This window comes from Nomascus leucogenys, chromosome 12 (assembly GCF_006542625.1).
Source record: "Nomascus leucogenys isolate Asia chromosome 12, Asia_NLE_v1, whole genome shotgun sequence".
Taxonomy (NCBI): Eukaryota; Metazoa; Chordata; class Mammalia; order Primates; family Hylobatidae; genus Nomascus; species Nomascus leucogenys.
Genome location: NC_044392.1, coordinates 63,311,513 through 63,339,355, shown reverse-complemented (window position 1 = coordinate 63,339,355; position 27,843 = coordinate 63,311,513). Strand labels below are relative to the sequence as shown.

Sequence of the window (27,843 nt, the reverse complement as noted above, 5' to 3'; positions counted from 1 at the left end):
ATCAGAGGAAGATTGGTAAATACAGAACAAAGCTGGATTGTCCTGTAGTTAAAGTTGAGCTAACTTAAATTTCTTCTTTGAACAGATAGGGTATATATAAATGCACATATAAGCTCTCTGAGCACAGAAACAAATCTCACATCTGACGACCAGAGGTCACTCTCCTCACCATCTTGGTTTTGGTGGGTTTTGGCCAGCTTCTTTACAGCAGCCTGTTTTATCAGCAAGGTCTTTATGACATGTATCTTGTGCTGACCTCCTGTCTTATCCTGTGACTTAGAATGCCTAACCTCCTGGGAATGCAGTCCAATAGGTCTCAGTCTCATTTTACCCAGCCCCTGTTGAAGATGGAGTTGCTCTGGTTCAAACAGCTCTGACAATAACAACTAGAACCCCATGTGAAGTAGATTTTTCTGGATGAAACTTGTTTAGAGAATTTCCATTATAAACAAAGCCACATAGCATCACAATTTTTACCCAAGTTTTTACTATACTGCAGCCTTTTGTGTACGTTTTGAGAACATCCAAGACATAAACCTGACCAGAGAAGAAGGGAGATTGTATCCAAGAATAATATGGATTTAGATTTGCTGGTCAGAATGGAGCCAGACATTCAGTTTGAGTATGGTTGATGGTAGGTTTTTGAGATGGTAAGTAACAAGGCAATTTTGAGGAGTTCACCCTCTCTACTCTTCTGGAACCTCATCAGAACATTGAGGGAGAAAAAAAGGTAAAATCTTTAACTGCTTTTCTAGTTTTTTCCTCTACTTTGCATAATAAGTTTGTAAGATGTTTTCCTCTGCTCTATTTTACCCATCCCCGTAGCTTTGGTTCCCACTGACATTGCATTTCCTGTTGCTAAAGCCTGTTATTTCTGGCTTCATTTGGTTGTTGGCCTGAGAGAAGGTACAAGGGTAGCCCAGCTGGAGTATGACCTGGGTTCTGGACTTTCTTCAATTCCGTAGATTGTGTGGCCTCCTGCTGGTAACTACTATGGAGAACAACACTAGCTTTGATTTATTTGAAAGTGATATATTTGATTTAAAACTTTGTAGTGTAACTTAGCTTGTCCCATTCTAGTGTGTGTGTGATTTCATTCTGCGGGAAAAAAATAGATGCAAAGGTTTGTTATTGTAGCCCCACCCCCTTAAATTTGTCTATACAGTCTTCTGAAGCACACTGCCCTTTCAGTTCTCTTGGTACTGATGCTGTCACTATTAACCACTTATTATTGCCTAACACAACAGTCCCTTACGCTCAAGATGCTAGTATTTTGATGAATATAAGGGGCCACCTTATATACCAATAAAAATTAAAGAGCAATACAGACTGGAATGCAACGAAGCTCCCAAATATGTGGCTCAGGGGTAAGGGTCACCAGCCTTTCCACACAATGAAGCAGATGTGGCAGAGAAAAGCAATGACTGTGTATCCTGGCAGACCCCCTTGTCCCTCCCTCCCACACGTACACACCTTTATCTCAGAGACACTGGGTTCTTTTCCCCAAACTTCTTTGACCCTTATGCCAACTACGTGCGTCTGAAAGCTCAAGAAGGGAAAATGGGGGAGGGGGCGTGTCGCCCGCTTCCACCGGTTTACGTCCCTGGAAGGCTGGGGGAGGCGCTGGATGAGCTTCCCCAGTCCGGCCGCAGCCGACCTAGGTCTCTCCTGCCCTTTGCTCTCCTGCTCTTCACTGAGTCCCGAGGCTCTGGAGGGTGGGCGTGAGGGTAGCCCTGGCGGAGGCTCGGAGGTCCTCCCGGGCTGTTCAGAGGGCCCCAAGCGGTAGCCACGTTCTGATACTGGCTAGAAGCCAGGGGAGGGAGCTTGGGGTAAGGGGAGGGCCCTGAGGGAGGGGTCAGACGCTTTAGGAAAGAGTTAATGCGAAGAGGGGGAGGGGATAGGACGAAGAAACCGAAGGGAAAGCTCAGGTAAGAGAAGAACGGAGGAGAGAAACCTGGTGGGGAGAAGGGAGCCCGCAGGATCAGGGGTCAGAGTTAGGGGGCTTCCCTCCTGCTGCACCCTCATCTCAGGGCCGCCAACTTCCAACTGCAGCGGCGACTTTCAGTTTCATTTCCACGGACCCTCCTGCCTGGGCCGCAGCCGCCGCCGCGATGCCCAGTAAGTTCAGCTGCCGGCAGCTCCGGGAGGCGGGCCAGTGTTTCGAGAGTTTCCTGGTCGTTCGGGGACTGGACATGGAGACAGATCGCGAGCGGCTGCGGACCATTTATAACCGCGACTTCAAGATCAGGTACGGGCCGGCCCACTCCCGGCCCCGAATCGCGGGCCCAGCTTGCTGCCACGACCCCCGCGCGGGGGCCACCTTTCCCGCCCCGGGGTGCAGAGGGACGCAGCTCCCCCAGCGGCTCAGGCCAGTCCCGGGGCGGCGCAGACCTCCCCTCCCGCGCCTCGCCCACACCCCACCAGCGCCGCCCGGAGCCCGCCCGTTCTGCCCGAGCTGGGCCCCTGCGCCGAGTCCCCGCGGAGAGCCTCCCGCGCTGCCCGCGCCCCCAGAGGCCGGAACCCGGGGCTGGGAGCTGGGTCCCGCGTCCACGCGCCGCTCGCGGGGGCTGAGGGACAGCGCTCGCGGTGGGGGAGGGGAGCCTCCAGAGGGGGCCCAGGCATCGCGGGAGCGCGGGGAAGAGGCTGCCTGTTGGGGGCTGCGAGCCTGGGCGCGGGCTTTACGGGGACCTCTGCCACCTTGTTGAGGCGCTGCTGCCTCGGGGGTCCGCTATCTGGGAGAACTGAAGAGGCCCAGGGTAGAAGGGAGAAGCTCAGGAAGCTCTGGAAAGAAGAAAAGGGCACAAACTACGTACGTACCAAACCTCCATTAGCACCTGTGGCTTCTCCATGGAGACCCAGGGGCAGGGCCAGCCTTCTGGAGGCTCCCTTTCACCCTGTGGCTGAAGGCTGTTTGGTCTCCTTTTCCTGTTACCACCCAAGTGAAAATCAAAGAGTCTTCTGTCACACCACAGAATTGTGCTTCAAAAACACGTTTATCAACAGGCTGCTGCTTTGCGTGGAAAACCAAGAAGCAGTTTAACAAGGGTAAACGTAAAGATTTGTACAAATAAACATAAGGTAGTGGGAATCTGGGCTTAATAACAGACCTCCCGAAAAAGACCTTGGGTTTTAACAGACCAGAGGGCCAGTATGGGTGAGATATGGCTGCTAAAACAGCTGAAGTCTAAGATTGAGCTAATAGAAGTGTGATTTGGGGTGGGGAAAAGGGTAGAGACTCTCCATATTGGTGAAATCGTGTCTGGAATATCGTTTTCACTAATGGCTATCACATTTGGAGAGGGATATTAACAGGCTTGAACAACATCTGAGAAGGGGCAAAGATGACGAGGCCCTGTTTTATGTCACCATGCTGGAGACTATGGGGACTCTTAAGATGAAAAACACACAATCCCAGAGGAGCATCAGAGGCTATGATATGCATGCAATATACATGTACACAATATACGATAGTACATGGTAAAATGGAGGATTATACTAGGGATGGTAAAAGAAAAATGCTGGAGGAAAGAGTGAGTATTTGCATCACATGGTATCAACACTTCAGGTATGTGAATTCACCTATATCCACAGAGTACAACATGGCTGTGAAACAAGTCACCTACTTCTTTTGGCTCTGTTAAGGAAAAAGTAATTGGTTAAAACAGTAAGGAAGACTTGACTCAAGGCTATGGTAATAGGGTATTGCAATGGGAAAGAGAGTTGGAGCTCAATTCCGAATACAGCAAAAAACAGCGGGGGATTTATGACCAATGAACAGAGTAAGGGGATCAATATATAGAATATTACTAAGAGGAACCATACAGAGTGGGAGGATTTTTGCTCACCTGACCTAACAAGATTCTTGTTAAAGGCAGACCAAGGACTTGTACATCAAAGGCGGGAATGAGGAACTTGATCAGATATCAAGCATGGTCATGCATCAAGGGTGAGGAGTCTCACTAAAATGACTTCAGTATTCTTGCTAAAACTGAACTAGGTGGGCCTAAGACTGAAGGGTTTGGGGACGCAAGGTCAAGGGCTAATCAAAAAGAGGGCTCAGGGGAGCCTAACAAAAGTTTGATCAAGGAGAGTCTTTGTCAGCTCTAAACCAAAGGTACATAGTATGTTTTAGTACTGGGGAAAAACTGGTTGTGTTGGATTGCATACAGAAAGCCAGATATATTGTATATTATGGGTGAATGTAGGCATTTTCAAAAGTAGTTTTTACTGTATGCACTTGTGTTTATGCAGATAAGATACCACTCCTCTGTAATCATTAGGGGATGTGATGGAGAAGATGGCATTGACTTTAGCCTTGAAAGAGATAAAATTTTAGTACATGGAGGAGGAGGAAAAGCCTTCTATGTGGGTTCGTATTCTATCCTGAGACCCAGGGAAAGAAACTGAGAAATATTTGCCTCAAAAATAGAAAAATCAGACAGTACAAGGTAATTATCCTTGACTATTTTGGAGTGTTATAATGGATAAGATTGCACTCCTGTGTCACTCCAGAAGACAGAAGTGGGTTTCATCAACTATCCCCGCTCTGTACCCTTATCATGTTGGGAAAATGTATGCTCAGATTAAAGAACTTGCCTACACATCCTTTAAAGCCAGGCTGGAATGCTGTGAAGTCAACCTTCATTTCCCAGTAGGAATTACTTGCTTTTTCTCTGGGCTCTCATGGCTCATTCTTTATACCTTGGGTATAGCCTGGTATTATGGTCACGTTACACTCTGCTTTATGGCACGTGGTCATCTCCTCCTGGTACCAAATCAGTGTAATATGCTAAAGCCAGTGTAATATGCTAGCCACGCAAATGCTAGATCCTCTACCTTTAGTCAGGTTTATATCTGTCTTCAGTCCCCAGCATAGAGCTTTGTATGTAGTAGATGCTCAATAAACGCTTGCAGAATCTAATTGAACTAGCAACTAGAGTTAACTAACAAGAGAATGGGCCATATAGCGGGGGGGTATAGCAAGTCACACTCTTTAGGAATTCTAGGAGATTCCTACACTGGGAGGGGATAGGTCTCTCCAGCTAGGTTATTTTATGATGTTATAAAGTGCTCTGCTCTGAACTCTTGCCTTTTCCCACCTACCTTTATTCATTTAGCAAATATATTTAATGAGGCTCTACTATGTGCCTGTGCCTTGGTCCTTGCCTCCAAAGAATATAATCTAGTAAAGAGCAGCAGATGTGTGTAGACAAACAAATGCAATACAGTAGTATAGGTGCTAGTAATGGTGTTTAGATAGCCCTGCCATTTAGTGGTTGCATTTAACTTTGAACAACTCTCTAAATCTTCCATTTCCCCAACTGTAAGAGTATGTAAAATAATACCTTTCTCTCGGGGTTGTGAGAGACCAAAATGAGTTGTCCTAGGCAAAGCATTTGTGTGGCTAGCATATTACACTGGCTTTGTAAGTGGTACCCCTCATTAGTGCGATGATGATTAGGAGTCCATTGTATGGGGTAAGGACTGATGTCACGAAAGGTTTCTGAGAGAAGATGATTCTTGCTTTGGACAGGAGGCTCATTCTTCTACAAGTACTGGCCGAGTGCTTCCTATGAATGGCAAAGCAAAAGTGAGTTGCTAGAAATATACAAAAGGAACCCAACTGACTAACGAAGGAGGCAGCAGTTAGGTAATTATTTAATTACAGTTGTGATGAGTGCTTGTACGGAAGAGTCCAGTATGCATTGAGAGTATATAATTTGGAAATCTGACCTAGTCTAGCAACCTAGACTAGATCAAGAAACCTAGGCAGAGGTTTCTTGGGGAAAGTGATATTTGAGCAGAATCTTGAAGGATTAATGGGACTTAGAAGATGTGAAGGGCAAGGGGAGAGTGTACAGGCAGAAGGAACAGCACCTTCAAAGGCTTGGGATGACCTCAGAAGAACGAGAGGCCAGCAGGGCCCTGGGTAGACATTGTGAGGTGTTTTGTTTTGTCTTTAATCTTAACGGAAATAGGAAAACACAGAAAATTTCAAAGTAAGAGACTGACATAATTAGATTTAGAAAGATCATTCTGGCTTCTGGTGTGGAGAGTGGCTTGGTGGTTGGACCTCCACCCACAGTAAAAAACACATTTTACTTTGGGACCTGGTAAACACAACCTTCACAAAACAATGCCTGCCCTTGAAACAATACATAGTTTCACTCCCTGCTCTCTGATATTTTTTCTATTTTATTTTAATTTTATAAAGACCCTGGCTTTGACCCGCTAATGAGAGTTGGAATCCACAGTCTATAGATTATGAAACTAGATGTCTCTTTAAGATCACTTCCAAATCTGATCATATGTTCTGAAATACCATTCCTCTAGCTTTTGGCCTTTCCTGAACTGGGTCTAAAAAGATTAGCCATTGTTCACCCAACAAACAGCAGGGGCGGCCTAAGGCAGGGCAGTGCAGGCTAAGGATGTCCACAGCACAGAAGTCTCCAGAGGGGCACAGTGATACAAATAGTTGGGAATGGCTGAAATAAGGATGGATTGGCAAGAGGCCAAGTGTGGTTGAGGATGTGTACCTCAATTTCTTTTTCTCTAAAATGGGATGATAATAATTACTAGCTCAAAGGGTTTTGAGGATTGAATGAGATAATGCATTCAGGAAATGTTTTCTGTTGATGTTATTGTATTTGCGTTATCGTTGTTACTATGGAGGATCTTGGAAGGTGCCATATTAAAGACTTAATTTTGTGGACTTAATTAAAGACTTAATTTTGTAAATTGAGGGAACAAGATCAGATTTGTGTTTGATGACAATTCTGCAGATATAGGGGGTGGCCTAGGGTAGGGGTATGAAGCCAGAGGTAGGGAGAACAGTTAATTGGGACCTAGAAAATTGAGCAAGGGGTATGATCAGGCAGCTCACAGAAGAAATATAAATGACTAATAAAAGAAGGAAAGATCCTTGACTATATTGGTGATCAGAGAAATGCACAGTTAAAAAAGATACCATTTTTTGTAATCAAATTGTCAAAAATTTAAAACATTGAAAATTTCTGATGTTAGAGCCTTGGGAAAAGGGCATTTTCTAACTCTTGTTAGTGAGAACATAAATTTGTACAACCTGTTCAAAGGACAATTTGGCAGAACTTATCAAAGTTGTAAAGGTTCATTCTCCTTGACCCAGGAGTTCTACTTTAAGGAATTTATCCCATTAGACTAGCCCACAAGTACAAGGGTTTGTGTGCAAGGATAGTTATTGTAACATTTGGAGTAGCCAGAAATTTCAGGCAGCTTGTCTATCACTAGAGAAAAAAACATGCCATGATGCATTCATACATGCTATCTTTTGTAGCCATTCAAAAGGTCATGATGGCTCTGTAAAGCATTGTTAGGGGAGAAGATCCATGGTGATGAAAACGCCTGCTGCAGAATAGTATGTGTAGAATATATCATCTCATTATTGTGTTTTCTATGCATAGGAAAAAGTCAGGAAAAACATACATCAAATAGTGGGTTTAATTAACTGCTCCTCATCAAGCAAGTAGTTGGAAGCAAGGGAATTAAGGGCTTTAATGTTTTATGTTAGATACTTGTTTAAATGTTTTAAAAATACTTTTGGTGACCACCTTTTCATTTATCTCTCTTTTTTTTTTTTTAATCTCTCCCTGTCACTTAGGCTGGAGTGCAGTGGCATGATCTCAGCACACTGCAACCTCCATCTCTCGGGTTCAAGCAATTCTCCTGCCTCAGTCTCCCAAGTAGCTGGGATTACAGGCGTGAACCACCATGCCTGGCTAATTTTTGTATTTTTAGTAGAGACGGAGTTTCACCATATTGGTCAGGCTGGTCTTGAATTCCCAACCTCAGGTGATCCACCCGCCTTGGCCTCCCAAAGTGCTGGGATTACAGGCGTGAGCTACTGCACCTGGTTCATTTATCTCTTTTTGCAGGCATGCTTATATCACACCTACATAAGTTTACACACGTGGGATCATTATCACATATCATTTTTATTGTGGACCCCTCCCCTTATGGGCATCCCACCTCCATTTCCACATTCCGCCCTATACTCAGGTAACTCTTGATATCAATCAGGGTGTTTTTTTTAGTCATTGTTTTATTTAAAAAGAATCATGTTTAGCCGGGCTCAGTGGCTCAAACCTGTAATCCCAGCATTTTGGGAGGCCAAGGCGGGTGGATCACCTGAGGTCAGGAGTTTGAGACCAGCCTGGCCAACATGGCGAAACCCCGTCTCTACTAAAAACCGCAAAAAATTAGCTGGGCGTGGTTGCGGGCGCCTGTAGTCCCAGAAACTCCGGAGGCTGAGGCAGGAGAATCACTTGAACCCGGGAGGCGGAAGTTGCAGTGAGCCAAGATGGCGCCATTACACACCAGCCTGGGCGACAGACCAAGACTCTGTCAAAAGAATCATGTTATTCACATCATCCACGTCCTACTCTCTCAACTGCATGATGGAAATCACTCGTAGGCATCTGGCATAGACATCTAATGCATTGTTGGGATTTTTTTCCCTAATATTATACTATAATAAATTTTAAACATAAAGAAAAGTTGAAATGATTCTACAGGGAACATCCACATACCCTTACCTAGATTTCTTTTAACATTTAACACATATCTGCCCATAGATCCATCCATCTATTCATTTAGCAAGTCATCTTAATTTTCCTGATGCATTTCAAAATAAGTTACAGACATCAGTGCACTTCCCTCCAACAAATTATTATTAATTATTTAGCGTGATTATTATCAGCTAGAGTTCAAAATTTATGTTATGTTTGCCTAGAAATGAAAAAAGAATTGTTTATGGGTTTTTTTTTTTAGACAGTTTTGCTCTTGTTACCCAGGCTGGAGTGCAATGGCGCAGTCTTGGCTCACTGCAACCTCCGCCTCCGAGATTCAAGCAATTCTCCTGCCTCAGCCTCCCAAGTAGCTGGGGCTACAGGCATGCGCCACCATGCCCAGCTAATTTTTTGTATTTGGTAGAGACGGGCTTTCACCATGTTGGCCAGGCTGGTCTTGAATTCTTGACCTCAGGTGATCCACCCACCTTGGCCTCCCAAAGTGCTGGGATTACAGGCGTGAGCCACCCACGCCTGGCCGTGGATTTTTTGTTGTTGTTGTTTGGGTTTTGTTTTTTTGTTTTTTAAGTCAAGATCTTGCTCCATTGTCAAGACTGGAGTACAGTGGCATGATCACAGCTCACTGCAGCCTCAACCTCCCAGACTCAGGCTATCCTCCCACCTCAGCCTCCTGAGTAGCTGGGACCATAGGCATGTGCCACTATGCCCAGCTAATTTTTCATATTTTGTGGAGATGGGGTCTGTCTATATTGTGCAGGGTGGTCTCGAACCTTTGGGATTACAGGTATGAGCCACTGTGCCGGGCCTTTAAGCAAAATTTGCAAACAGCAAAATGTTCAAATTGTAAGTGTACTGTTCTGTGAGGTTTAACAAATGCATATATCTGTGTGCAAACCCCTATTGAAGTACAGAACATCACATCACCAGAAAGGTCCCTCGTGCCCTTTCCTAGTCAGTCCTCACTCTTACTCACCCAGAAGCAACCACTGCTCTGATTTTTTTCATGATAGTACCTGTTCTAGAAATTCATTTAATGGAATCATAGAGTATGTACTGTTGTGTAAGGCAACTTTCACTTAGCATAATGTTTTTGAGATTCATCCACAATGTATCAGTAGTTTCTTTTTTATCACGTAGTAGTATTCCATTGTATGAATCCAAATCACAGTTTGTATATTTATTCCCCTGTTTATGGACAGTGTTTTTAGTTTGGGGCTCTTCTGAATGAAGCTCCTAGGAACCTCTTTTTTTTTTTTTTTTTTTTTTTTGAGACAGAGTCTTGCTCTGTTGCCCAGGCTAGAGTGCAATGGCATGATCTTGGCTCACTGCAACCTGCACCTCCCAGGTTCAAGCGATTCTCCTGCCTCAGCCTCCTGAGTAGCTGGGATTACAGGTGCCTGCCACAACGCTTGGCTAATTTTTTTGTATTTTTAGTAGAGACGGGGTTTCACTGTGTTTGCCAGGCTGGTCTCAAACTCCTGACCTCAAGTGTTCCATCCGCCTTGGCCTCCCAAAGTGCTGGGATTACAGGCGTGAGCCACTGTGCCCAGCCAGGAACATCTTATACAAGTCATTTTGTGGACTTACATTTTAATTTCTCTTGGGGGTGTAACTAGGAGTGGAATTTTTGGAGTCATAGGATAGGCATATGTTTAGTTTTACAAGGAATTACTAGACCTTTTCCCAAAGTGCTTAAACCATTTTACAGACCAACAAACAATGCATGAGAGTTTTGGTTGTTCTATTTTTTATTTTTTTGAGACAGAATCCCATTCTGTCACCCAGGATGGAGTGCAGTGGCACAATTGTGTCAGACTACAGCCTCAAGGGCCCAGCTAATTTCTTAATTTTTTTGTAGAAACAGGGTCTTGCTATGTTTCCCAGGATGGTCTTGAACTTCTCGGTTCAAGTGATCCTCCTACCTCAGCCTTCCAAAGTGCTAGGATTACAGGCATGACCCCCTGTGCCTGGCCTGGTTGTTCCATATCCTTACCAGTATTTCATATTGTGAGCCTTTTAAATGTTAGCCATTTGAGTGGGTGTGGTATATCTTTTCAATGGCTGCATAATATCCCATGGTATGAGTGCTTACAATGTGTTCACCTTTCACTCTGTTGATGGGCATTTGTTTAATTTTCAATTCTTGACCACTGTGAGTGACTCTGTAGTAAGTATCCTTGCACATAAGTCTTTATACATTGGTACTTTTCTTCCCATGGGACACATTCCAGGAACAGGGTTACTGGGTTTTGTGGGGTTTATCTTTTAAATTTACATTTTATTTTATTTTATTTTTTGAGTCAGGGTCTTGCTCTGTTGTCCAGGCTGGAGTGCAGTTCTGCAGTCATAGTTCTCTGTAACCTCAAAGTCCTGGGCTCAAGCAATCCTCCCACCTCAGCCTCCTGAGTAGCTGGGACTACAGAGGCGTGCCACCACACCTGGCTAATTTTTTTAAAAATTTTTTGTAGAGACAGGGACCTGCTATGTTTCTCAGGCTGATATCAAACTCCTGGGCTCAAGTGATCTTCCCATCTCAGCCTCCCAAAGTGCTAGGATTAGAGGCGTGAGCCACCATGCCCAGTCCCTGGGATTTTTTTTTTGAGACAGAGTTTGGTTCTTGTTGCCCAGGCTGGAGTGCAATGGCGCGATCTCGGCTCACTGCAACCTCCACCTCCCGGGTTCAAGCGATTCTCCTGCCTCAGCCTCCTGAGTAGCTGGGATTACAGGCACCCGCCACCATGCCCAGCTAATTTTTTTCTATTTTTAGTAGAGATGGGTTTCTCCATGTAGGTCAGGCTGGTCTCAAACTCCCGACCTCAGGTGATCCGCCCGCCTCAGCCTCCCAAAGTGCTGGGATTACAGGCGTGAGCCACCGCGCCCGGACAGCCCCTGGGTTTTAAAGGATACCTGTATTTTAAATATTTGTAGATGTTGCCTGATTGTTTTCCCAAAAGATGGCAATACTTGACTCTTTTACCAGCAATTTATGAGTTCACTTTTCCACATACCCATTATAGCAATATATGCTAGAACTATGTTCATTTTTGTCAGTCTAATGGGAATAAAATAATATCTCATTTATACTTTAATTTGCATTTCTCTACATTTGGAGCAGTTTTTCGTACTCTTTTGGCCATCTGGATCTGTTCTTTTAATTGAATATTCAATTTTTCTGTTGAATTGTTCATCTTGTCGATTTGTAAGAAAATTTATGTATTATAAAAATTAGCCCTTTGCCTGTCATCTGCATTATGAGTATTTATCTGGTATTTATCTGAATGTGTTTATATTACCTTTTGCTAGAGAAAATATATTTTAGTAGTCAGAAATGTTTGTTTTCATTTTTAGAGACAGGGTTACCCAAGCTCTGTTAACCAAGCTGGAGTGCAGTGGCGTGATCACAGCTCACTGCAGCCTTGACCTCCTGGGCTCAAGTGATCCTTCTGCCTCAGCCTCCTGAGTAGCTGGGACTACAGGTGTGCACCACCACGCCTGGCCTTTTTTTTTTTTTTTTTCACTATTGCCCAGGCTGGTCTCAAACTCCTGGGTTCAAGCAGTCCTCCCACCTCAGCTTCCCAAAGTGTTGGGATTACAGGCATGAGCCACCACACTTGACCTAGTTTTATTTTATAGCTGCTGGTTTCCAGTCTTGGTTAGAAAGTTTTTCTTAGAAATATAGGGGATTACAGCTGGGCACAGTGGCTCACACCTATAATCCCAGCACTGTGGGAGGCCGAGGCGGGCAGATCATGAGGTCAAGAGATTGAGACCATCCTGGCTAACATGGTGAAACCCTGTCTCTACTAAAAATACAAAAATTAGCTGGGTGTGGTGGCATGCACCTATAGTCCCGGCTGCTCAGGAGGAGGCAGAAGGCTGAGGCAGGAGACTCGCTTGAACCCGGGAGGCAGAGGTTGCAGTGAGCCAAGATCGTGCCACTGCACTCCAGCCTGGCGATAGAGCAAGATTCCGTCTCAAAAAAATAAAATAAAATAAAATGAATATAGACGATTACATGTATAATACAAGGATTGGGGCTTTTTTCCAACAAGAATATAATAAGTTTGTGATTTTTTAAAAATAATTTTTGTATGACTGTCACCTAGACCAATGTTAGGTGAATTTGGGTAGTGGTAAGAGACATAGAGAATAATTTGAGAAATATTTAGGGATAGCATCTGCAGTAGAATTTGAAAAATTTACAGAGATGAGTTCTGTCTGCCCTTGTGCCATGCAGGTTTCCAAAAATAGGAGGTTTCATGTTAAAATTTTGATTTTGTCTTTTCTTGAAAGTCAGATCTGGCCATCTGGGGCCTGCATTCCCTACTGGCCCTGTTCGGAGATGAGCAGTTACCCACTTCAGACAGGGCATGCACTTCCCAGTTTGTTCAGTCCCCACAAAGCCCTCTTTCTGCCCAGCATTGATCTGGGAGCCTGGAACCACTTTTCTTGGAGGTTGCACTGTTGTTTTCTTAGCGTTGTGAGGGATATGCATGCAATATTCTTACACTAGTGACTCTCAAAAATGGACTGAACAGGTGTCTGAAAGGGCTGCAAGGATCAAGATAGCTGTGAAGCATAGCTGCTGTGGGCATTAGCTTGTGCCTCAATCCATGGGACTTTGATGGACTCTAAGAAGCCCTTGTGAAAGTTACTGATGATCTCCTGATTTCAGTCCCTGTATTACTGGACCCCTCAGCAGCTTTTGATCCTGATACCTGATTTTGAGACTTTGCTGATGCTCCTTTCTCTCTTGAGGGTTTCTTGTTTTCCCTTCCTCCCCGGGTTGTCCTAGTAGCTGCTCTCAACTACTCACACTCCCTGGGGAGATTCCTACACTTCCTTGATTATAACCACTACCTGAGGACTCCCTAATACTAGGCTGTAACCTTGACTTTGGCCTGAGTTCTCAGCTTCTGACTCGTGGAGCTGGTTGCCTCTGGAACACAGGAATCTCAAACGCATCATATCCAAATCCAAATGTCATGGTCAGTCCCTCCAACCCCTCCTCCTCTTGTCTTACGTCCTATCTCAGAGATAGTCCTAGAAGCCAGGCCATTGATTTGGGGATCCTAGACTCCTCCCTCTTCCCAGCCTTCATTCCCCCTTCTGTCAGTCACCAAATTTCTGCTAATTTTACATTCTAAGTATTAGCGAATCTTGCCGCTCTCCTTCTATCTCTACCCACTGCCTTGCTCAGGCCTTTGTTATCTTTTAACTGGACAATTGCAAGGGCCTTCTTCTAACTGGTCTCCCTGCCTACAGTCTTGCCTCCAGCAAATCCATCCTCCAATCCTGATGCCAGAGTGATCTGAAATGCAAATATGATCTTGCCACTCCCCTGCTTAAAACCCACCAACCGCAGTGGTTCTGTAACCACAGTGTAGCCTCTGACGTGGGCTGAAAGTAAGTTGTTACTACTCCTACTACTACTGCTACTATTAGTACTACTATTTCTACTAATATAAATACTAATAATAGTAGCTAACATTTACTGAGCATTTTCTATTATGCTTTTGAATGATTTATTACCTTTTTAAAACAAATCATAGCCAATTCAATGTTTTCCAAATTGTACCGGTCTCATTTGCTTGGGGTGAAGGAGAGGGGCAGAGTTACAGGCAGGGGGCACCTGAAAAATATTCATAACCATAAATGATCTTATCACATACCCTAGTGAGTGACCATGATGATTTAGCCTTAAGAGTTAAATAGGGATTACCATAGTCCTCATAAACAAAGATTTGCTTTTAAGGGAGGGTGTCAGTCATTTAGATCTTGAATATGTCCCTGAAGTATGTGGCATGTGGGAATGTCCTCAGGCTCCTGGGTATCAGTAGAGCGGGGAAAAGGACTGCAGACATTCAGAGTCAAGTCCAGGCTTGGCCTGTTGTGCAAAACTGTCCATGATCTGGTCCCTGCCCACCTCTGCTCCTCCTGCCACTCCCTTCCTTGTGCATTTCACTCTAGCACAATGAAACTGTATGTGATACTAATCATGGCTCACCCTTACTGAGGTCTCCTATGTGCCAAGCACTGGGCTAAGTGGTTCTCTGCCGTGTGAAAATCTCGTGTAAACCTCACAGCAACCCTACAAGGTAAGTCTTGCTGTCCTCCAATTTTATAGAGGAGGAAAGCAAGGCTCTGAGAGGTGAGGTCACCTGAGCTGACCTGGCTAGAGTTGTCAAGTGGGCAGCCCCCTCCGCCCCTCCCAGCACATGTTCTTGCATACCTCTCACATCTGCTCACACTTTGCGCTCCCTCTTGTGCCCAGGTAATGCCCACTCATCCTCAGGACTCAGTTCTTATGCTGCTTCCTGGGAAGGCCTTCATGGACACCTCCTCTGCCCCCAGACTGGGCTCAGTGTCCCTCTGTGGCACTGAACCCCTCTGTGGCCGATGAGCTGCCCTCCAAGCACCACGCTGGAATGTATGTGTTCAGTCTGTGTGCTCCTCGAGGCAAGCGCTGAGTTTCTAGCATCTTTGAACCCCCAGCATCCAGCACAGTGTCTGGCACATAACAGGCCTCCGTAAGTGTTTGTTGAATTGACTGAACTGAACTCCAGGCACTGAGCCTTGAGGTTGTTGTCCTTCTGACCAGTTTTCCCTGTCTTCACCTTCTCTAGGCACAAAGCCAGGCTATTTGATCTCTGGAGAAGGATCCTTTCCCTTCCTGCTTGGGTTCCACCTGCACCCTATGACTTCGGGTGGAAACTGCTGTCTGATCAGCCACCTTGCCCACACACTTGGACATCTGTACTGTCTCTGATCCCTTCTCTCCTCACCAACAGGCTGGACCCCACATCCACCCCTCTGAGTCAAATCATTCCGCTTCCCCTTAGCCTCAGCTCTTTCTTCTGGGTTGTTTGTATTTTCTTTTCTGTCCCAAACAGTTTCCCCCAAAAAAAGAACTTTATGTCTTTCTCTGTCTTCCCTCAGTCCTTCCAGTCAGCAGCCTGTGATTGGGCTTTTCCCCTCATAAACGAACAATCCAGAACCCACTGTTTAAAACAACTGTATTTCGCCTTGGGAAGTCCCATTGCCTTCCCTGAAAACATTAAACATTCCTCCGATCCCCAGCCTGAGTCTCTCTGTCTCTGGGCCCCATCCTGCTCCACAGCAGGGCTGGTGTGTCCAGCACAGAGTGACCCTCCGATGCCCTTCCCCACCCGCCGCCCTGCCTCCCGCAAGCCCTGCCTTCCCTCACTTCCCAGTCTCCTCTGCTTCTGGCAGCTTTGGGACCCCCGCCCCTGGCTTCTCCTCCATGCTGTATGGAATGAAGATTGCAAATCTGGCCTACGTCACCAAGACTCGGGTCAGGTTCTTCAGACTCGACCGCTGGGCCGACGGGCGGTTCCCAGAAAAGAGGAGAATGAAGCTGGGGTCAGATATCAGCAAACACCACAAGTCACTGCTAGCCAAGATCTTTTATGACAGGTGTGTGTGTGTGTTGCATGTTGTGTGTACGGGGAGGCCTGCAGGGTGTGAGGGAAGGGGGCTGTCTGTGTGAGGAAAGAGTGGGTTATACAAGTGGGAATAAGTCCCCCTCCTTCAGGGAATGGGGGAAGGGTAGGGAACTGGTCTGCTGGGAGGGGGTGAGTTTCCTAAGCACAGCTGGCACTTTGCCTGCCTCCCAAGCCTAAAGCTTTCCCCAGGGTAACTCCCCAGTCAGACCGCTCCCACCCCAGCCTCCCCTTGACTCCCCTTCTCCCCAGGGCTGAGTATCTTCATGGGAAACATGGTGTGGATGTGGAAGTCCAGGGGCCCCATGAAGCCCGAGATGGGCAGCTCCTTATCCGCCTGGATTTGAACCGCAAAGAGGTGCTGACCCTGAGGCTTCGGAATGGCGGAACCCAGTCTGTTACCCTCACTCACCTCTTCCCACTCTGCCGGACACCCCAGTTTGCTTTCTACAATGAAGACCAGGAGTTGCCCTGTCCACTGGGCCCCGGTGAGTGAGTTTCCAAAGGAAAGAGCTGGTGGACAGGGGCTTGTCCCAGGCAGTGCTCATGCTTTGGGAAGCACACTGTCACTGTCCATGGGACTCTTGCCTTGGGATGGGGCTTCCTGGGGGAGTGTCCGGGATAAGGATATGGGTGGGAGGGTCCCTACCCTACCCCCATTCACTCATCCATCCTCCCCCAGGTGAATGCTATGAACTCCATGTCCATTGTAAGACCAGCTTTGTGGGCTACTTCCCAGCCACAGTGCTCTGGGAGCTGCTGGGACCTGGGGAGTCGGGTTCAGAAGGAGCCGGCACATTCTACATTGCCCGCTTCTTGGCTGCCGTCGCCCACAGCCCCCTGGCTGCACAGCTGAAGCCCATGACTCCCTTCAAGCGGACCCGGATCACTGGAAACCCTGTGGTGACCAATCGGATAGAGGAAGGAGAGAGACCTGACCGGTAACTCTTCCCTCCAACTCAGCCCTGGCTGGGCTCGTATCTCAACCGCATGGGCTAGGGCTTTGGGAGGAGCACAGAGCTGGGAGCCAGAGCCCTTTTCCTGCAGGCTCTTCACTCTTCTGGGTCTCAGAGAATTTTTCTGTCCAGGAAGAAAGTTGCAGATGAACTGCAGATCTGAGGACAGAGTGAAAACAGTTTTAGGCATTGTCCCTGTGTGATGGATTATCAGGCAGATCATTGTAGACATCTCTGTTTTGTTTTGTTTTTTGTTTTTGTTTTGAGATGGAGTCTTGCTCTGTCGCCCAGGCTGGAGTGCAGTGGTGTGATCTCAGCTCACTGCAACCTCCGCCTCTTGGACTCAAGCAATTCTCCTGCCTCAGCCTCCTGAGTAGCTGGGATTACAGGCGCCCACTAAGACACCCGGCTAATTTTTGTATTTTTAGTAGAGATGGGGTTTCACCATGTTGCCCAGGCTGGTCTCGAACTCCTGACCTCAAGTGATCCGCCAGCCTCGGCCTCCCAAAATGCTGGGATTACAGGGGTGAGCCACCATGCCCAGCCAACATCTCTGTTTTTTTAAACAGCTGTATTGAGATAATTCACATACCATATGATTCACCCATTTAAATTACACAATTCAGTAATTTTTTTAGTATATTCACAAATATGTGACGCCATCACCACCATCGGTTTTAGAACATTTCATTATCCCAAAAAGCTATCACCCTTTTATCCTCCACCACTTTGTTTAGCCCTAAGAAACTGCTCATCTACTTCCTGTCTCCATAGATTTCTCTGTGCTGGATACTTCATATGGATGGAAGCGTAGGATATGTATAGACATCTCTTTTTGTTTCTGCTAGATGTTCACAAAATACTGAGTTATAAAAGCAAACTAGCCAGATGTGGTGGCTCACACCTGTAATCCCAGTATTTTGGGAGGCTGAGGCAGGCAGATCCCTTGAGGTCAAGAGTTCGAGATCAGCCTGGCCAACATGGTGAAATCCCATTTCTACTAAAAATACAAAAAAATTAGCCGGGTGTGGTGGCGCATGCCTGTAGTCCCAGCTACTCTACTCAGGAGCTGAGGCAGGAGAATTGCTTGAACCTGGGAGGCGGTGGTTGCAGTGAGCCGAGATCACGCCATTGCACTCCAGCCTGGGCAACAGAGTGGGACTCAAAAAAGAAAAAAAGCAAACTATGTAATAGGACCTTCACAGACCATTGTGCTCTTTTTGTTGACTGTATATGTATAACAGAAATTTACAGGGAAAAAAGTCTAGTAGTTAACATTGGTTATTCCTGGATGGTAAGAATGATATTTACTTATTACCTATTACCTGAATTTTTTCTCTAATGAACATTTATTACTGATATAATAGTTTTAAAGGTTTCCAAGTATCGCATGTTCCAAAAATGAGAATAGTCCAACCTTGGAGCGAGGCTGCTGACTTCCTTTCAGCAGTAGGATTGCAGGAGGACTTTGTGCATCCACCCCAGAGGGGCGTTCTCAGAGTCTTGGAGGGTGAGGGGTTTTCTGTGTTTTCTTCCCTCGATTCTGCAGCGCTAAGGGCTATGACCTGGAGTTAAGTATGGCGCTGGGGACATACTACCCACCTCCCCGCCTCAGGCAACTGCTCCCCATGCTTCTTCAGGGAACAAGTATCTTCACTGCCCCTAAGGAGATCGCAGAGATCAAGTAAGTCCCACCCCTCTGCACCTCACACTCTCCCCTGTCTTTTCCCTACTGGCTTCTTTGCATTGCCCTGGCACCTCTGTCCTCAGCCTCCCAGGCTGTATTCATTCATTCCCTTACTGAGCACGCACCATACACCAAGCACCATTCAAGGTGAACCAGTCAGATGAAGGCCTGGCTCATTTTAATGGGGGACAATGACCATTTTTGTTATAATTTCATGGAGTGATGAGTGCTATGAAGAACTAAACAGGTCAGGTGTAAGTGGCTCATGCCTGTAATCTCAGCACTTTGGGAGGCCGAGGCAGGTGGATCATTTAAGCCCAAGAGTTCAAGACCAGCCTGGGGCAACATAGTGAGATCCTGTCTCTACAAAAAAAAATTTTAATTAGCCATGTGTGGTGGCACATGTCTGTAGTCCCAGCTACTTGTGAGGCTGAGGTGGGAGAATTCCTTGAGCCCAGGAGGTCGAGGACACAGTGAGTGAGCCCAGATCATGCCACTGCACTCCAGCATGGGTGACAGAGCAAGATCTTGTCTCTAAAAAAGATGAACAGAACTATACTGAAACGAAAGCAGGGTTAGGGAATGGGTTGGTGCTGCTTTGCAGAGGGCCAGTTAGTCCTGGCCTGTTTGAGGTAGTGATGTTTGAACAGAGAAGGACATTTGAATGAGGTGAGGGTGGGAGTCATGAGAGGATCGGGGGAGAATGTTCTGGCCATAAGAGCCACCATGCAAATGCAAGTCGGGTGAGGTGGGGGCAGGGGCATCCAAGGAAGCAGGAGCCAAGGTTTCCTTCTTCAGGGCTCTGACTCTCATCCACTTCTGTATCCCTCTAGTCTTCTCTGCTTTTTGACGCTTAGTTCCAGAGCTTCAGGTGGGAGAAGGTGGATACTCCTGGGCATAGGGGTTGTCTGGCCCATCCCATTCCTGCCCCCACTCACCCCTCCCAACCATCATTTCCAGGGCCCAGCTGGAGACAGCCCTGAAGTGGAGGAACTATGAGGTGAAGCTGCGGCTGCTGCTGCACCTGGAGGAGCTGCAGATGGAGCATGATATCCGGCACTATGACCTGGAGTCGGTGCCCATGACCTGGGACCCTGTGGACCAGAACCCCAGGCTACTCACACTGGAGGTCAGGGCTCAGATTGAGTGTGAGGAGGGTGGACTCAAGCCAGCCAAGCTAGAGGCTGTGGGCAGAACTGTTCCTGACAGCAGGGCAGAACAAGAGGAAGGTTGAAGTGGTTCCTAGGGCTCCACAAGAAGCAGGGTGGGCATCCTGTTCCCAAAGACGTGTTGGAGCAGGGGAATGGGGAAGATCTGGGTTCTAGTCCAGGCTTTGCTACCACCTTGGGTAAGTTCCTGGCTTTCTCTAAGCCTTAGTTCCCTTATCTGAAAAGCACAGAGCTGGACTGGATAATTCTTAGAGCTCTTTCTAGCTCTTGGATTTTGAATGTGTGCATATAAGCCCAAAATTACACACGAGAATGGATTTCTACACACAAGTGCAGGTGGGAATTAGAGGGTGAGTTTGGTCAAGGAAAGATTATTGCAGGAAGTGAGTTTTGAACAAGTTTTTTGTTGTTGTTTTTGTTTTGTGACAGGGTCTCACCCTCGTGCTCAGGCTGGAGTACAATGGCATGATCTTGGCTCACTTTAATCCCCGCTTCCCGGGCTCAAGTGATCCTCCCAAGTAGCTGGGACCACAGACATGCCCCACTACGCCCGGCTAATTTTTGTATTTTTTGTAGAGATGGGGTTTTGCCACATTGGCCAGGCTGATCTCACAACACCTGGACTCAAGTGATCTGCCTGCCTCAGCCTCCCAAAGTGCTGGGATTACAGGCGTGAGCCACCATTCCTGGTCCGTTTTTTTTTTTTTTTTTTTTTAAATTTTTTTTTAGCAACCCGATTAACTGATGAACAGGATTTTTACAGGCATAGCAGGAACTGAGCTAGCCAAGAGGGCAGCTGCACTGGAGGCTCCGGGTTCCTGGGCTCGGCATCTCTGGGCAGCTTCAGAGGATTTGTCTTCTTCCTCTTCCCCTGACTCCTGCTGGTATGAAAGGAAAGAGGGGTGCAGGGATAGCATAACTCCCTGAGTCTTAGGTTAGAAGGCCAGTCTCAGTCCTTGTCCCTTAAAGGTCTGGGGAACCTAGGGGCTGGGCCCTCCAGCATCCATCCCTGGGACAGAAGCTTGCTTGCGTTCACACCCCATAGGTTCCTGGAGTGACTGAGAGCCGCCCCTCAGTGCTACGGGGCGACCACCTGTTTGCCCTTTTGTCCTCGGAGACACACCAGGAGGACCCCATCACATATAAGGGCTTTGTGCACAAGGTGGAACTGGACCGTGTCAAGCTGAGCTTTTCCATGAGGTGGGTGTTGGGGGAACCCTGAGCTGCTGGAAGGGTCTACAGACTTCTGACCCCAGGGGAGGAGGAGTGTTTCTCCCGGAGATAAATGAGACCCCAGGGGCAGAGCAGGAGACTTTCCTCAGGGGTACCCTGAGATGCTACGGCAGCTTCCTCTTCTAGAGAACTTGCATTGAGGTCTTGGAAAAAGGGGTTGGGACATTGGTTGGTGGAGAAAGTTCTGGCCCTTTATTGCCCACCTCCCCTGCCCCAACAAACTCTTACCCCCTCTCTCTGCCCAAAGCCTCCTGAGCCGCTTTGTGGATGGGCTGACCTTCAAGGTGAACTTTACCTTCAACCGCCAGCCGCTGCGAGTCCAGCACCGTGCCCTGGAGCTGACGGGACGCTGGCTGCTGTGGCCCATGCTCTTTCCTGTGGCACCTCGGGACGTCCCGCTGCTGCCCTCAGATGTGAAACTCAAGTGAGACTGTGGGCAGGGAGCTTCTGGAGCCACTTGGAGTGTGGGCACAGGGGATGGAGTCAGGGAGGCCTCTGGGTCACTGGATGACTTCAAGTTCACATTCCTGGTCCCTCTGCCAGGCTGTATGACCGGAGTCTGGAGTCAAACCCAGAGCAGCTGCAGGCCATGAGGCACATTGTTATGGGCACCACCCGTCCAGCCCCCTACATCATCTTTGGGCCTCCAGGCACCGGCAAGACCGTCACGTTAGTGGAGGCCATTAAGCAGGTGGGGTCTGAGCACAAACCTGGGGCCTGCACTCTGACTCCCTCAGCACCAAGCAGTTGTCCCCAGATTCTAGTTCCTTCCCACTCCCGAAATGCTCCTGCTTCTGAGCAGCCATCAGAAAGAGAGTAGGGGCCGGGTGCAGTGGCTCATGCCTGTAATCTCAGCACTTGGGGAAGACTAGCCCAGGGAGTTCAAGACCAGCCTGGACAATATTGCAAGACCCTATCTCTACGAAAAATATGAAAAATAGCTGGGCACTTGAGGCTGCAGTGCGATCGTGCCACTGCACTCCATCCTGGGTGACAGAGTGAGACTCTGTCTCAAAAAAAAAGGGTGGGGATTGGGGAAGTAGGAAATTAGGGTAAATGTGGCTGTGGAGCACTGTTGTACGGGTAGGGCACTGCATAACTCTTGGAGTCACCATTCACATTTCAGTCATCATAGGCTTGCCCTGCCCCAGCCTGAGTACGGCGGAGTCTCAGGAACCTGCCTCCCACACTGTGCTTATCTGCATCTCAGGTGGTGAAGCACTTGCCCAAAGCCCACATCCTGGCCTGCGCTCCATCCAACTCAGGGGCTGACCTCCTCTGTCAAAGGCTCCGGGTCCACCTTCCTAGCTCCATCTACCGCCTCCTGGCCCCCAGCAGGGACATCCGCATGGTACCTGAGGACATCAAGGTACTAGGGAAGTACAGAGGGCCAAAGAATGGCAAATGCCGGGGAGGCTTTCAGGGCAGACACTGAGGCGAGGAAGCTAGGAGACCTGGATTCTGATACTTGCTATGTGACCTTGGGTTGGTCAGGACCCCTCCCTGGGCCTCAGTTTGTCTGTAAGTGAGGGGGATGGATAAAGCGTTTGGGGGGCTGGGTGCAGTGGCTTACACTTGTAATCCCAGCACTTTGGGGGGCAAGGCAGATGGATTACCTGAGGTCAGGAGTTTGAGACCAGCCTGGCCAACATGGCAAAATCCTGTCTCTACTAAAAATACAAAAAAAATCAGCTGAGTATGGTGGCACGTGCCTGTAGCCCCAGCTACTCGGGAGGCTGAGGCACGAGAATTGTTTGAACCTAGGCGGTGGAGGTTGCAGTGGGCCAAGATCACACACGGAACTCCAGCCTGGGTGACAGAGCGAGACTCCGTCTCAATAAAAAAAAAATAAAAATAATTGTTTGGGGGGCCCACAGCCAGAATCACGGTGGGAATGAGTGGAGCCAAGCTGATTCCCCTGGTCCCTTCACAATCCACAGCCCTGCTGCAACTGGGACGCAAAGAAGGGGGAGTATGTATTTCCCGCCAAGAAGAAGCTGCAGGAATACCGGGTCTTAATTACCACCCTCATCACTGCCGGCAGGTGGGGAGTGTGAGTGTGTCTCTGAATCGTAAGTGTAATTAAAGGGGTAATGGGCTGCGGAAATGGGGAAGAATGGTTTCTGGGGTGGGGTGGCGGGTGGTGAGGAGCCAGCCTGGGAAAGCATTCAGGTTTGGTAGTTGGGTGCCTGGATATGACCCCTGCCTGGCCTGACACCTCCCAGGTTGGTCTCGGCCCAGTTTCCCATTGATCACTTCACACACATCTTCATCGATGAGGCTGGCCACTGCATGGAGCCTGAGAGTCTGGTAGCTATAGCAGGTGAGGGACTCAGGTGGGGCTGCAGGTATACACCCGGTGTGGGTCAGAGAGGTTGCACCACTTACCTTTCTTCCCATACCTCTTCTGCTTCCCAGGGCTGATGGAAATAAAGGAAACAGGCGATCCAGGAGGGCAGCTGGTGCTGGCAGGAGACCCTCGGCAGCTGGGGCCTGTGCTGCGTTCCCCACTGACCCAGAAGCATGGACTGGGATACTCACTGCTGGAGCGGCTGCTCACCTACAACTCCCTGTACAAGAAGGGCCCTGATGGCTATGACCCCCAGTTCATAACCAAGCTGCTCCGCAACTACAGGTATTCCCACGCCCTTGCCTCCCCTGCCATATCCTATGCCTTCACATCCTGCATGCAGCCCCCGCTGGAGAGTCTGGCTTGCAGTCCTGTTGCTCAGAGGTTGTGTGATGCAGAAAGACTAAACCGGAAGGTAGGAGGTTTTTCTAGCCCCAGCACTGCTGCTTGTTGTCTGCGTGACTTAGCCAGTGGTTTCACACTACACCAGTCAGCTTATCTGCATCTTGGAGTGGTCAGTGGTTCCTAGAGGCTAGGGTGTGTCTGGTACCAGTCCCAGATGAAGTTTTCAGGCAATCCAAGGAGAGATAAGAAAAATAGGGAGGAGGCCGGGCACAGTGGCTCATGGCTGTAATCCCAGAACTTTGGGAGGCCAAGGTAGGTCAGGCTCCCACCCCTGATCACTTGAGGTCAGGGGTTTGAGACCAGCCTGTCCAACATGGTGAAACCCCATCTCTACTAAAAATACAAAAATTAACCAGGCATAGTGACAGGCACCTGTAATTCCAGTTACTTGGGAGGCTGAGGCAGGATAATCGCTTGTACCCGGGAGGCAGAGGTTGCAGTGAGCTGAAATCGCGCTACTGCAGTCTAGCCTGGGTGACAGAGCGAGACTCCATCTCAAAAAAAGAAAGAAAAATAGGGAAGATACAGTTTTTTCATAAACCTATTGTTATTCAAATTAAAGAGCTGTATACTTTTAGTGTATGAGTTCAGCCATCTAAAATGGTTAGATGAGTTTTATGCTGTCACTAAGAGCTCAATAAATGTTATTGTGTCATCACCACTTACATTTTTTGATTTAACACATGTTCTCATCAAATAACGTGATAGTCAAGGAGAATTTGGTTTCATGCTGTCCTTGGTAAATTTGAAACCTGAAAATGGGCCCCTAATTTTTTAGTTTTAAATGTCATGCATCTGTGGAGTCCCTGGACTAGATGCTCTCTGGAACCATATTTGGTTCTGCTTTCTGTGGTTTACAGTGCCTGGCAGCAGATATTATGGATGAGTGTCCTGCTATCCAGGGAGCCAGGGGGGTAGCAGGCTAATGTGTGTGGGCCCAGAGTGGGTAGAGCGGAGCCCCTGTAGGGCAGAGGGAATCTGACCCTTGGTCTTGCTTTTCCTCCTCCGGCCTCCCAGGTCTCATCCCACCATCCTGGACATTCCTAACCAGCTCTATTATGAAGGGGAGCTGCAGGCCTGTGCTGATGTCGTGGATCGAGAACGCTTCTGCCGCTGGGCGGGCCTACCTCGACAGGTGAGGCTGAGCAGGGCAGGCCCCACCCCTGTACCCTGACTTCCCTCCCACTGAAGGTGCAGCCCCTCCCTTTGTCACCTTAGCCTGGGATCTCTCACTCTCTGGAAGGGTTTGGGAAGGGAGGGAATAGAGGGAGGGTGGTCTGGCTGACGGTTTCCCCTGACCCCATGTCCAGGGCTTTCCCATCATCTTTCACGGCGTAATGGGCAAAGATGAGCGTGAAGGCAACAGCCCATCCTTCTTCAACCCTGAAGAGGCTGCCACAGTGACTTCTTACCTGAAGCTGCTCCTGGCCCCCTCCTCCAAGAAGGGCAAAGCCCGCCTGAGCCCTCGAAGCGTGGGCGTCATCTCCCCATACCGGAAACAGGTCAGGTCCTCAGTTACCAGCAAGGGTGGGGCCCCTCCCCCAGATGGTACCTCCTTAATATCCAGACCAGTAGGCAGAGGCTCCGGGAGCTTAGGCCTCTTGCTGGCTCCATATCTCAGAAGAGCACCGAGGTCAGCTGCCGCCTCCCTTTGTTCCCCAGCTCCCTGGCCTCCTGCCAGGCTTCCTCTTGCATTAGGTTAATGGCACGAGAGAAAGGCACCTGTCCCCTCCTTCCAGGTGGAGAAAATCCGTTACTGCATCACCAAACTTGACAGGGAGCTTCGAGGACTGGATGACATCAAGGACTTGAAGGTGACACGCTGTTCCACACTCACTCCCTGTCTTCTGTGTGCCCCCACTTGCCCACTTCCAGAGACTTCCTCAAGCTTCCACTCCAGTCCAGCCCACGTCCCTGTCCCACCCCTGCTGCCTTGAATAGAGCTTGAGCTCTCCCCAAGCCTCTCACTCCTGGAGATTCCAACTTAAGGGTCTGGGATGGGATCAGGAAGCCTGCATGTTTAACAAACACCTCCTGTCATTCTTAGACTCAGGCAGGTTTGAGGCCTCTGCCCTAAGGATAAAGTCCAAATTCCGTGGCCTGTCATGTGATGCTGCCACCCCCACCCCCAGTAGCCTCTCTCTCTTAAGGTTCTGATCTCAACACTGGCTGCAGATAACAATCACCTGGAGAGCTTTTAATACCCCCGTGCCAGGGCCCCGCCCACCAGCTCATACAGCTTTGGGGCAGAGCCAGGGCACTGGTAGTTTTTACAGCTTCTCAGGTGATTCTAATGTGCAGCCAGGGTTGAAAACACTGCTCTAAGATTTAGAGTCCTCGCTCTTGGAAATTCTGATTGGGGGTCTGGGTTAGGGCCCAGGGTTGTATATTCTTAACAGATACTTAGTGATTATTTTCAGTTTGAAAGTCACTGCTCTGAGTTCCCGTGTTCTTTGCAATGCTGTTTTCTTTCCTTAGAACACTTTGCAGGCCCCAGCCCTCAGCAGGATTCACCCTTCAGGTTTCAGCTTCCACAGCCTACCTCCCGTCCCCTTTCCCTGGGCCGTGTCGCAGCACTGGTTCACTCCACTTATCTACAATTGCCCAGTGACCTCTCTGTACCCTCCTTGGAAGGCAAGCTCCCTGGGGTAGGGCACCCCTTTGACACCCCTGGCTGGTCTCAGGCCCTGCCTCTTTCCCCACTAGGTGGGTTCAGTGGAAGAATTCCAAGGCCAAGAACGAAGCGTCATCCTCATCTCCACCGTGCGAAGCAGCCAGAGCTTCGTGCAGCTGGATCTGGACTTTAATCTGGGTTTCCTTAAGAACCCCAAGGTTTGAGTGCTGGTCAGGGTGGCAGGAATTCTTCCATCCTCGGGGCTCTTCCCTCCCATGACCACACCACTTCTTCCTTCCAGAGGTTCAATGTAGCTGTGACCCGGGCCAAGGCCCTGCTCATCATCGTGGGGAACCCCCTTCTCCTGGGCCATGACCCTGACTGGAAAGTGTAAGCATTCCCACCCCATTCTCCCTCTTAGTGGCCACAGCCCCTGCCTAGGGCAGGTGGATCTTTTTTAAGCGCTTGCTTATCGCTCAGTTAATCCTCAGATGTGTCCATTTTCACAGCATCCCTATTGTATTGATAAGTTAAATGACATCCAGAGGTTGAGCAAGTACAGCTCAGATGGGACAGGACCGTGGCTTAGCCTCCAGTCTCTGCTGGCACTCCTCTGTACCCCCACAGATTCCTGGAGTTCTGTAAAGAAAACGGAGGGTATACCGGGTGTCCCTTCCCTGCCAAACTGGACCTGCAACAGGGACAGAATTTACTGCAAGGTCTGAGCAAGCTCAGCCCCTCTACCTCAGGTATGGCTGGGCCAGGGTGGGCCAGGTTGGGGACAGTGCCAGAGGAGGTGGTAAGGAAGACAAAGTGTACTTTCTTTCTTTCCAGGGCCCCATAGTCATGACTACCTCCCCCAGGAGCGGGAGGGTGAAGGGGGCCTGTCTCTGCAAGTGGAGCCAGAGTGGAGGAATGAGCTCTGAAGACACAGCACCCAGCCTTCTTGCACCAGCCAAGCCTTAACTGCCTGCCTGACCCTGAACCAGAACCCAGCTGAGCTGCCCCTCCAAGGGACAGGAAGGCTGGGGGAGGGAGTTTACAACCCAAGCCATTCCACCCCCTCCCCTGTTGGGGAGAATGACACATCAAGCTGCTAACAATTGGGGGAAGGGGGAGGAAGAAAACTCTGAAAACAAAATCTTGTTCTATGCAAAAGCCTTGATAATGTCTCCTCTGCCTGGCCCCAGCTTCCTGAGCCCTGAAGCTGACCCAGTAGGGAAGGGTGGGACTTTCAGCCCTGCTCAGGGTCACACCCCCTCCCAGCTGGAGAGGAACCCAGCCCCCACACTCGGGGCGGGGAGGAAATCCAGTGGGAGGTGGCAGGGAAGCCACCCACAGGTTTCTAAGTTTAGCCCCCTGCTACAGACCACTCCCTTCACCCGCCTCCTTGGCCCAGAGC

General features: G+C 48.6%; 1 protein-coding gene across 5 annotated transcripts; it reads left to right on the top strand.

Moving 5' to 3' along the window:
- The first annotated feature begins 1,505 nt into the window (after window positions 1-1,505).
- On the top strand, window positions 1,506-27,606 carry MOV10 (Mov10 RISC complex RNA helicase). Of its 5 annotated transcripts, none has more exons than XM_030824825.1 (22): window positions 1,506-1,928; window positions 2,031-2,248; window positions 13,830-13,970; window positions 15,191-16,001; window positions 16,280-16,515; window positions 16,710-16,968; window positions 18,533-18,667; window positions 19,631-19,799; window positions 20,885-21,039; window positions 21,320-21,496; window positions 21,616-21,763; window positions 22,283-22,441; window positions 23,013-23,116; window positions 23,298-23,395; window positions 23,491-23,707; window positions 24,845-24,962; window positions 25,138-25,329; window positions 25,567-25,641; window positions 26,534-26,659; window positions 26,743-26,831; window positions 27,069-27,190; window positions 27,276-27,606. In XM_030824825.1, exons 4-22 carry the CDS (start codon window positions 15,829-15,831, stop codon window positions 27,365-27,367), a joined length of 2,844 nt encoding a protein of 947 aa, XP_030680685.1. In that variant the 5' UTR covers window positions 1,506-1,928; window positions 2,031-2,248; window positions 13,830-13,970; window positions 15,191-15,828; the 3' UTR covers window positions 27,368-27,606. The 5 variants fall into 5 exon arrangements, 4 of the variants coding, with proteins under 4 accessions (XP_030680685.1, XP_030680683.1, XP_030680686.1 ...); XM_030824826.1 differs by having other exon boundaries at window positions 1,669-1,928; window positions 15,798-16,001; window positions 27,276-27,599; XM_030824823.1 differs by lacking the exon at window positions 13,830-13,970 and having other exon boundaries at window positions 15,798-16,001.
- The last annotated feature ends 237 nt before the right edge of the window (window positions 27,607-27,843 follow it).